This window comes from Pygocentrus nattereri, chromosome 25, assembly GCF_015220715.1.
Source record: "Pygocentrus nattereri isolate fPygNat1 chromosome 25, fPygNat1.pri, whole genome shotgun sequence".
NCBI classification, from domain to species: domain Eukaryota; kingdom Metazoa; phylum Chordata; class Actinopteri; order Characiformes; family Serrasalmidae; genus Pygocentrus; species Pygocentrus nattereri.
Genome location: NC_051235.1, coordinates 8,275,571 through 8,286,657, shown reverse-complemented (window position 1 = coordinate 8,286,657; position 11,087 = coordinate 8,275,571). Strand labels below are relative to the sequence as shown.

At 40.7% G+C, this 11,087-nt stretch overlaps 1 protein-coding gene across 4 annotated transcripts; it reads left to right on the top strand.

Moving 5' to 3' along the window:
* The first annotated feature begins 4,216 nt into the window (after positions 1 to 4,216).
* LOC108425703 (C-C chemokine receptor type 4-like) lies at positions 4,217 to 9,238 on the top strand. 4 transcript variants are annotated; one of them, XM_017694584.1, is made up of 2 exons: positions 4,217 to 4,316; positions 7,649 to 9,238. In XM_017694584.1, the coding sequence occupies exons 1-2, from the start codon at positions 4,283 to 4,285 to the stop codon at positions 8,668 to 8,670; spliced, it is 1,056 nt and encodes a 351-aa protein (XP_017550073.1). In that variant the 5' UTR covers positions 4,217 to 4,282; the 3' UTR covers positions 8,671 to 9,238. The 4 variants fall into 4 exon arrangements, with proteins under 4 accessions (XP_017550073.1, XP_017550072.1, XP_017550071.1 ...); XM_017694583.1 differs by having other exon boundaries at positions 7,646 to 9,238; XM_017694582.1 differs by having other exon boundaries at positions 4,217 to 4,322; positions 7,646 to 9,238.
* The last annotated feature ends 1,849 nt before the right edge of the window (positions 9,239 to 11,087 follow it).

Below are 11,087 nucleotides of genomic sequence, written 5' to 3'. Positions count from 1 at the left end.
ATTTTATCTGTGTCTGATAAGTCAACCCAGCATTACAAATTCTTTGCCAGAATGCAGACAGCAGATATCTTGATCTTGGAGATCATGTCAGCAGTAAGTACCCAAGGTGCTAAATTAGGTCAACACCACCAATTGTTTGAGTATCTGTACCTACTCTTACACAACAGCAGAGTGAGCAACAATGACAGTTGACCTCAATTGCCAACAACCTAAAAGACATTACTACTTGCTTACAGAATTTGAATACTGGTGAGTCTTGAGTCTTGGTTGCCACCAATCCATTTGTTTCTCCACCTCCTGTAACTAGTGTTTTTCCCATTAGCAAGCCACTGGGAGTGGATAAGAGATAATGGGTAAGGACAGCGATCTCTTGTTTGAAGACCATAGCACTTTAGCTACATGTCTTGACCTGAATAAACCTGCCAAGATCACCAGCTCACACAATACCACAACCACCCAGCACTGAGGAGCCACTGCAGGATGTTTCTCCTGTTGGTGTCTCCAACAAAGACAAGTGCAGACTGAACCCATGCAGTGTGATACACAGTTGCAGAAGGCATTATCAACATGCTTACCAATCCAGTCACCATGTATATGACTTTCCACAAGGTGGAGATTTGCTTTTCCGTGCTAAACTCATCAGCATAATCAGTTATTCTAGGACATCCTAGGTTGCATAAGTAAAGCCCCAACATCTGCTTAGATCGTGAGATCATTAGTTGGTCCCCCTCATGTCATGAACAATGCCTAGAGTTCCCCAGTCTAGCTTTGATGTCTACAAGGTCAGTCAAGCCAGCATTACGTTTACCAAAAAAACTAACAACAAAATCATACTCAAGGGTGAATTTTCTCAAAAATATGGAGTAAAATACATTTGATGGTTGAAATACCTCTAGGATGTTAGGGGTCCATTTCAGTGGACATCTGGCTCATCATAATGTACTACCTACAGAAAATCAATACTAAAACAACAAAACAATTATACTGCTCCTGAAATGTTTTTTCCCTGGAAAGATGCTTTTTAATGGAAAATGACTATTAAATAGCTGTCCACTGTAGTGACCTCCATGTGTAAAAGGGCTACATTACATAACAACCAAGTCATGTGAAGCATGTCTCATCACAATTGAATTTTGTCCCTATGATGACATATCAGTCGTACTATTTACTTAAAAACGTGCTGAGGACATTGTCAAGAGCTTCATTTTGTATCTCATGTGAGCAACATTTATCTCAACTCTGTAACCAAGATTCCAATATTGCTAATATTACATTACATTACATTACATTTACATTTAGCAGACGCTTTTTTATCCAAAGCGACTTACAAATAATGAGGTACATAGAACAAACATAGTCAGGCCTTAAAGGAGGCCAAAGGGTAACAGCGGGGTAGAGAAGGGAAGGAGGGCAAAAAGCAGATGAGGTTGGTAGTGGTTAGATTGCAAGAGGCGATTAGAGTAAGTGCTCCCTGAAGAGCTCTGTCTTCAGGAGTTTCTTAAAAATAGTGAGGGACGCCGCTGCTCTGACAGTGGAAGGTAGCTTGTTCCACCATTGGGGAATCAAGTATGAGAACAGTCTCGATTGCTTTGTGTGAATATTTGGCAAAGCTAAGCGACGTTCATTGGAGGATCGCAGCGGCTGGGTGGTGCTGTAAGCCTTTAGGAGCGAGTGCAGGTAGGAAGGAGCCTGCTCTGTATTATCTAATATTGCACTGTCTCTTGCTCACAGTCTCAGTAATCGTCTGTACTGACCCTGAATGGTACAGTAACTAAATGTTTTCAAGGATTTTCATGAATACCTCCTTTGCTTGCACTTGCTCTGTTTGTCTTCCTGACAGAATCTGTGTAGTCACAGGTGCTTTCTTGTGTAGTGAAGCCATTTTATGGTGGGCACTTTCTTGGTCAAAGATGTATCATCACTCCTGAATGCTTCTAATTTGAAAACCCTTTTATAGTAAATGCATCACTGATGCAATTAGAGAATTTCAGCTCCACCGCTACTCTGCAAATATAGCCAAATGCCTTTCTATCTCTCCACCTTATCCAGTTCCATATGAATATTCTTGGCAAAGGAGATACGAATCAAGCTGTAATGGTGTTCAGTGATCTTTTTCAAATTCTAAACCATTCCTGGTGTCACAAACATGTTGTGAAACTGTCACAATATGAACCTAATCTACAGTCTATAATTCATAATTCAAAATATAAATAAACATCAATATTCGCAATTGACTCCCTTTAGCAGTGGCACCAGCAGTGACTGCAGTGACTGATCTATCATCTCCTTTTTCTCTGATTGAGCAATGTCTGGGTCATTGCCAGTAGTACCAGCTGAATAACTGCTGAATGTAGTTAGAGCTACATGTAGTCACGGTTATGGCTAATATGGAAAATCCTGAATCTTGAATATCTTGGGATATTCAAAGCTTGCTGTAAGACATTCTATTCTACTTGCCAATTTTACACATATTAACTGGTTATTGTGATAACAATTGTAACAACAATACAGAATCAGGCTGCATATTCATAATCACGTCATGTATTAAGTTTCTAATAGTGGGGCTTTTAGAGGCATTAAACTTTTAAGACATTTACCACTGTGAACCATGGATCGATTTTTATAATGTTTGATAAGTCACACTGGGGATGCCATGAAAACCGACTTGAGTGGAACTATCTGTGATCCACCATAAAACATTTTGGGTTAGGCATTAGCTTTATTGCCCTGATAAATGTATTATATGTGAACCCAACAGCAGTGGTGCCTTCGGGTAACAAACACTCTTTTCCAATGGGACGAGGTACTCACCCATTGTCACCCCTCTTTCTTTATGTCCTCCTTCTTTATGTCCGCTCAAATCTGGTCTTCGGTCTTATGGGGCACCCCTGATCTTCAAGTTACAGCTACACACAACACTGAAAGTGGTTAATCCACTTTGCAACATCAATTTTTATGTCGCCCTGCTTTTGCACACCACTTGAGACATGTTCAGTCTAGTCTATGGATCTTAATTGAGAGCACCAGGAGCTCTTTTTAAGTCATGTTTGGGAAACCATTCCTGTTGTCTTCAAAAAAACCAAATGACCAAAGAATACACTGGAAACTTTCACACAGATTTTACTAAACAGCATCAAGGCAATTTCATATGTATTTGACCCAGTCTCTGATATGTAACTTGTTTTTGTTTGGCCCATTTTTCCATTATTGGTCATGTTTCAAGGGCTTTAATTTCTGGCACTGGGTCTCTGGCATCACCAGTTTTAGTGGCTCTGTTGGACTATGGGGCAGTCATGGGATGGAGGTTAGGGAACCAGCCTCGTGACCGGAAGGTCGCCGGTTCGATCCCCAGAGCCGACAGCACATGCCTGAGGTGTCCTTGAGCAAGACACCCAACCCCCAACTGCTCCCTGGATGCTGCGGATCGGGCTGCCTACCACTCCGGGCAAGTGTGCTCACTGCCCCCTAGTGTGTGTGTGTGGTGTTGCACCTCACGGATGGGATAAATGCGGAGGTGAAATTTCCCCATCGTGGGACTAATAAGGGTCACTTAATCTTAATGATGTTCCATGCTTTGCATCTGGATTTATTTTCAGTCATTTTTATACCAGCACAACACACAAAAACATGCAGTGCTGAGAATGATCCACTACCCAAATAATGCCTAGTCTGTGGTGGTCCTGTGGGGGTCCTGATCTCTGAAGAACAGGGTTAAAAAATATACAGAGAAACAGATGGACTACAGTCTGTAATTGTAGAACTGTAGAATTGCACTTACATGGTAAACCTTTAGCATTTTTGCTGTGACAAAATCAAGTGTGAAATATAAAATGTGCCATAACTTGTACACAGACCAAATTCTGTATTCATTTTGTCCCAGTTGTGTGGAGGTGTGCAGAGGATGTGTTAGCTTATTTTCACTTTAGCTTATTTATGCTTATGCTTACTTGCAATAAAGTTGATGTCAAGGAAAAATGATTTTGAAAAGGAGAATTGTGTTAGTGCAACTAAGGAACTAAGTCAGCATATTTCAAACACAGATCACTCATGTTTTACACATTCTGTTTCCTTAATGACATAAATCAGCCACATCAACTTTCATGTCAGGACATGACATGCCTTGTGTGTTGTGTTGAGGCGGGTTCGTTTATGTTTGCACAAGACGACTTTTCAGACGCGCTGAGCTGTCATTGCGGTAAAGGAAATTACCGCTCAGTCTCTCCACATGCTGCACAGAGCTCTGCCTCCCTGATTTGACTGTTAGATCTTGGACTTATGAAACATGATTGGGAATCATACAGTCAACACAATTCCGAGTAAGTGTAAGTGGATTTTCTTCACTTCTGATTATTGTGAAATCTAGCATCTTTATCTTGTTTGCCAAAGGGAGTTCCACTCAGTTTCAAATATATAAACACAGTCATTTAGAGTGGTAAGCAAAACTTAATGACTCTGTATTTTTTTACAGTGGTGGTGATAGGACCCAGGGGTCATGATGTCTCCACACAAATATAGCCTTTTTATTTACCCTACATGTGTCTTCTGAGTTTCTATAAATGTAATGCTGAGAATGGTAAAATAGTGGTGAATCGGAAAAGATTTCTTTGCCTTAATACACCTTGCATGTATCCCTCCACAGTGAAACAGAGCCCAGAGGCATTAGACACTTCAGACTGGGGCAGTTATAGGCTGGAGGTTAGGGAACCAGCGCTGTGACCGGAAGGTTGCCGGTTCGATCGCCTTGGCTGACAGTCCATGACTGAAGTGCCTTTGAGCAAGGCACCTGACCCCCAATTGCTCCCCGGGCGCCGTGGATAGGGCTGCCCACTGCTCCGGGCAAGTGTGCTCACTGCCCCCTAGTGTGTGTGTTCACTAGCGTGCATGTGGGTGTTTCACTGCACGGATGGGTTAAATGCAGAGGTCTAATTTCACAGTGGGCAAACACAGTGACAAATGGTTGTAAACTCTAATTCAGACGTCTAGTTCCTATCACCACTGATGTGTTTCTCTTGAAAGGAGCATTGCAACCATTCTTATTGACTCTTCTTAGATCTTAATGAGTCAACTATGCAGAAATTATAACCCTAAGATATGGTTGTAGAGTTTCTTAAGCAGTTTGTAAATGTATAAAAAATTTTCAAACTAGGGATTAAACAGAGTTTAATGTTGCTTTTTGTCTTGATTAGGGTTTGTTAATGTTAATGTCCCATTTGAAAAAAAGTGCATCATGCAGGGTTATGCAAATGTTTTGAACTGAAACCTGGACAAAAACCTGCAATATTTAAGTTTTTTCTCTACAGACAAACCAACAAAATGTAATTTGAATGGGGTGGGGTTGCTTTTGCCTTCTGTGAGCTATCTGAAGAAATATTAATACTATCTCTCTTGCTAAGAGGTCATTTTTTGTGCAGTGTTTCCCTTAATCAATGGAAATTGACCTTTGAAGCAATCCATTGTTACACATTTGATCAAAGAGTTGTTTTTCAAGAATTGTGCATTAATTCAGTTTTTATAAGGAGCAAATTGACCTAATGTTTTCCTTAAATATAATAGCTAACCCTAAATCTGACCCTCATAATGGTCTGCTTTCACTTTGCCCTCATTCTCAGTGATTGGGTGAAAGAAATTGGCACATTTGAAGAGTTTCAGTCCAAAATGCTGAACATCTATTTAGAACCATTTTGTTGTGCAATTTGTAAAACTCACAACACGTTTAACACCAAAAATAATAGGCTTTTGTGGTAAGTAATTAATTAATTATGCAATTTTTTTTTTAGCTTGAAAGCTTTTAAGACCTACAATCTACAAGAATCTACACAAACATTTATATCCTCTCATTATGGGACACAACAGTTTCCTCAGTCAGTTCATGGCAACCCACTGCACAACTAAGTCTGAAATGTTCTCTGCCTCAACACGCCTTTTCTGGCTGATTAAGAGCTGGGAAATGAGTTGATAAGCTGGAAAAAGCTTGTTGAGGCAGGAAATAGCTGAAACTCTGAAGCACTGAGGGTCGCCAGGAAAGGAATTCGGAAGAACAATACCAAAGCGTAAAATAGTCTTCCAAATGGTAATGTTGTTTTTACAGTTTGAGGAATGAAAATAAACCTGAAGACTCTGTCACTGTTCCAAAACAGAAACGTTAATTATGCCATCTCTAGTGGTAAAAGTAATACCTGTCTAAAGTGGACACATACTTCATTGGAGGGTGTTGTGTTGTTGGCTAGTATTTGTTCATGTGCACATCATTTTAAGTAGCTTCTTGCTTTATTATTTTGCTTTGGGCTTATGAACTCATCTCTAGTCAATTGTGCTATAAAAGTGAAAACTTACAAACTTACACACACACATTCACATCTTCTAAATTGCTTCGTATTGGTCGTGGGCACAAAGTTACAGTATATACCAATATATAAAACCAGGATGCTCAGTTGCATCACTTACTTTTACCATATTGCGACACAGGCCAAATATGTACAAACCTCAGAAACTCATGAGGGCTTTAGAATCTGCCTTTTGGCAAATTTGATGAATGAACGTATTCTTGTTTCCTTGTGAGTGGGTCATTAAAAACATCCCATGTCAATAATTGCTAGCAGCCACCAGATGCCATGCCAGCACAATGATATGAGGCCTAGTTTTCCATGAGCTGAATGAATTAAATACAGAACAAGAAATGTCATGTTTTTGGTATTTCTCTCTTCTGCGGTACTACAGACAGAGCTGCCTGTGCTCCCCATTGATATTTGCAGTAGCCAAAGATCTACTGAAATTAGCCCCCCAAGCTGAGTTGACCATTTCTGGCCCTTCAGATCATACATTCTCCCTGTACGCTGCTAAATTATTAGTATATCTTATTACCCCTATTCCAGCACACTTTTAATATGTTTGGAATTGCACTGACTACATTTCCAGGAGAACTCCATTCAAAACCTAACAAATGCAGTGAAGATACTTCCATGATTTTAGATATTTAGTCAGCAAAATAAAACTCATTATACCTCTTGAAGATGCCTAAACATTTTAGACTTCACTTGAATCCCCTTCTTCCTATATCCTATATCAATGGACATTTCCACACTTTAAAATTTCTGCTGTACAGGGCAGAGGTTTAAATTGACTTATCGACACAGTTCAGGATCATATGCAATTGGATTTACTATAAGAGGAATGGGCCCAGATGGCTCTCAACTGAGCAAAATGAAATGTTTGGTGCACCATAAAAAAAGTTTTTATAGGCACCAAGGACTTCTGTTAACAAAACATTTACTTAATTGTGCACATATGTAACACATATATATTTCTCATGACATTAGGACCGAATATATATATATATATGCCTTCAATGAATAACCTTTTACTCACCAAGCTGAACACTAAACCTATGACCCAGTAATTAAATTATTAATAGGGAAAAATAAAAAGCACATAACTTCAACTGTCTATAAAATGATGTGGGCAAAAATGATCAATGACCAATATTACCTCAAAGGTTTTTTGCCTGACTGCATATGACTAATATACACTGTTTGTTTCAATGCATTCTCATCTCCATACATTTTATTTCAAACATTAGTCACATCAGTCAAATATGTGTGATAATGAAACTGTTCTTTATTTGTTTGCTTGTTTGTTTTCTAAATAGCAGAAGACTATGGCAGTTACTACAATAACAGTGATATGTGGGCGCCCTGCAACAACAGTATTGTAAGAAACTTTGGCCAAATCTTCCTCCCGACCCTCTACACCATAGTCTTCATTGTGGGCTTAATTGGAAATGGTCTGGTGTTGTGTGTCCTTGCCAAATACAGCAAGAGACTGAACATGATGGATGTGTGCCTCTTCAACTTGGCACTGTCTGACCTGCTGTTTCTCCTATCTCTGCCGTTCTGGGCCCACTACGCTGCCACCGACATGTGGATCTTTGGGAGTTCCATGTGCCAAGCTGTGACTGCATTTTACATGCTAGGCTTCTACGGCAGCATCTTCTTCATGCTCCTCATGACGGTGGATCGTTACCTTGTCACTGTCCATGCCCTAACCTCCCTTTTTTTTAAGCGCCAATCAGTGAGCGTGGGCATAGCCCTGATCTTCTTTATGTGGGCAATCAGCCTGGGCGCTTCTCTCCCAACCATCATATTCTCTCAAGTCAAGAACGAGTCAACTGGATCGATGTGCCAGCAAGAGTATCCAGGGAAGTGGAGGTTGGTCGGCTACATGGAGCTGAACATCCTTGGCCTGATCCTCCCCCTCACCGTCATGGGGATTTGCTACTCTCAGATCATCCCCACTTTGGCTGCTATGAAGTCTAAGAAGAAGCACAGAGCCATCAAGCTCATGCTGGTCTTGATCATAGTTTTCTTTCTCTTCTGGACACCCTACAATGTGGTCATATTTATGCACTTTCTTCATTACTTGGGATACATGGAAAGCTGCAAATGGCAGCATGACCTGTTAATGGCCATGCAGTGGACTGAAACCATCACTTTTAGTCACTGCTGCATCAACCCCATCATCTATGCCTTTATGGGGCAGAGGTTCAGGACATTAGTCATAAAGACTTTGAAAGAGTGGTTTCCAATTTGCTTCAGCCGGTGCAGAACACTTCACATCCAGCCGACAGATAAGAAGAGCTCCATGCGCTCCACAGAAATTACAACAATTTTATAGTTGCCCCCCACTAATACTAATCAAAACAGCAACTTTGCAATTTTTATTTGATATCATTTACCATCATAACTCTATGCATATTATTCTATTTTAAAACATGAGGCTTTTAACTACTATGAATTCAGTAACTTCTATAACGCTATCAGGCAGGGTGTAGGTTTCTTTTCAACTATGGGGGAAAATACTGCTCATGACATCCAGACTCATCATGTTTTATTTTATGTGCCAATAAAATGGTGATAAATGGTTAATCAATATTTATACAATCTTATCCTGAACATAAATTATAATTATTATATTTCACACTCTTGTATCAGCATCATGACAGTGTTGCCTATTTTCCAAAAATATCCAGCCAACAGCGACCTGTGGGCAGCGTCCTGTGACCAGTGATGAAGGACTAGAGGATGAACAACACAAACTGTGCAGCAGCAGATGAGCTACCGTCTCTGACTTTACATCTACAAGGTGGACCTACAAGATACAAGTGTCTATTAGAATGGACAGTGAGTGGACACAGTGTTTAAAAACTCCAGCAGCACTGCTATGTCATATCTATGCATACCAGCATAACACACACTAACACACCACCACCATGTCAATGTTACTGCAGTGCTGAGAATGATCCACCACCCAAATACTACCTGCTCTGTGAGGGTCCATGGGGGTCCTGACCACTGAGGAAAAGGGGACTAACAAAGTATGCAGAGAAATAGATGGACTACAGTCTGTAATTGTAGAACTACAATTCTACAATTAGAAGTGCATCTGTGACAATGAGCATAGAAAAAAGGAGGTGGTCATAATATTATGCCTGATTGGTGTATACATATATACACATACTGCTGTTCTCAGAAGAAAACTTTTAATATCTTTATAACTTTTAATAAAGTTTTTGACATAATTTGAAAATGCCTTTTGCCTTCTACATTGTGTTTAAATTTAATGAAAAATGGACCAAAAGAAACAGCCTGAAGTCCGGTTCCATTGACTTACATTTAAAGTAAAGTACGTTTTCTCCTTTTCCTGTAAAGTTATCATTTTGGAGATACAAGGTTTTCTTCTGACAACAGCGATATACAGTATCTCATAAAAGTGAGTACACCCCTCACATTTCTGCAAATATTTTATTATATCTTTTCATGGGACGACACTATAGAAATGAAACTTGGATATAACTTAAAGTAGTCAGTGTACAGCAGTACAGATTTACTGTCCTCTGAAAATAACACACAGCCATTGTTTTCTAAATAGCTGGCAACACAAGTGAGTCCACCTCACAGTGAACATGTCCAAATTGTGTCCAATTGTGTCATTGTCCCTCTCTGGTGTCATGTGACTCATTGGAGTTACAAGGTTCCAGGTGTGAATGGGCAGCAGGGCTGTTAAATTTGGTGTTCTGGGTGCAATTCATTCATACTGGCCACTGGATATTCAACATGGCACCTCATGGCAAAGAACTCTCTGAGGATGTGAGAAATAGAATTGTTGCTCTTCACAAAGATGATCTAGGCTATAAAAAGACTGCTAACACCCTGAAACTGAGCTATAGCGCGGTGGCCAAGGTCATACAGCAATTTTCTAGGACAGGTTCCACTCGGAACAGGCCTCGCCAGGGTTGACCAAAGAGTTTCCATGTGTTCAGTGTCATATCCAGAGGTTGGCTTCAAAAAATAGATGCATGAGTGCTGCCAGCATTGCTGCAGAGGTTGAAGAAGAGGGAGGTCAGCTTGTCAGTGCTCAGACCATACGCTGCAAAATGCATCAACTCAGTCAGTGTGGCCTTCGTCCCAGAAGGAAGCCTCTTCTGAAGACAAGCAGTCCAAGAACATGGATTGCTGACAAGACTAAGGCAAACTTGTTTGACTCAGATGGTGTCCAGCATGTGTGTCCAGTCCTGGTGAGGAGTACCAAGACAACTGTCTCTCACCTACAGTCAATCATGATGGTGGTGGCATCATGGTCTGGAGCTGCATGAGTGCTGCCAGCAGTGGGGAGCTGCGGTTCATTGAGGGAAACATGAATTCCAACATGTACTGTGACATTCTGAAGCAGAGCATGATCCCCTCCCTTCGGGAACCTGCGCCGCATGGCAGTTTTCCAACACGATAATGACCCCAACCACCTCTAAGATAAAGACAACTGCCTTGCAAGTTAAAGGTAATGGACTGGCCAAGAATGTCTCCAGACCTAAACCCAATTAAACACCTGTGGGGCATCCTCAAGTGGAAGGAGGAGGAGCGCAAGGTGTCTAACATGTCATCATGGAGAAGTGGAAGAGGATTCCAGTAGCAACATGTGCAGCTCTGGTGAATTCCATGCCCAAGAGGGTTCAGGCAGTGCTAGATAATAATGGTGTTCACACAAAATATTGACACTTTGGGCACAATTTGGACATGTTCACTGTGAGGTGGACT

Excerpts from the sequence above, each read along its gene's own strand:
- LOC108425703 (XM_017694582.1), top strand. The coding sequence starts at position 4,283 with ATGATTGGGAATCATACAGTCAACACAATTCCGAGTAAGT. Across the intron at positions 4,323-7,645 it reads CAACACAATTCCGAGTAAGT|CAGAAGACTATGGCAGTTAC; the intron begins GTAAGTGGATTT and ends TTTTCTAAATAG.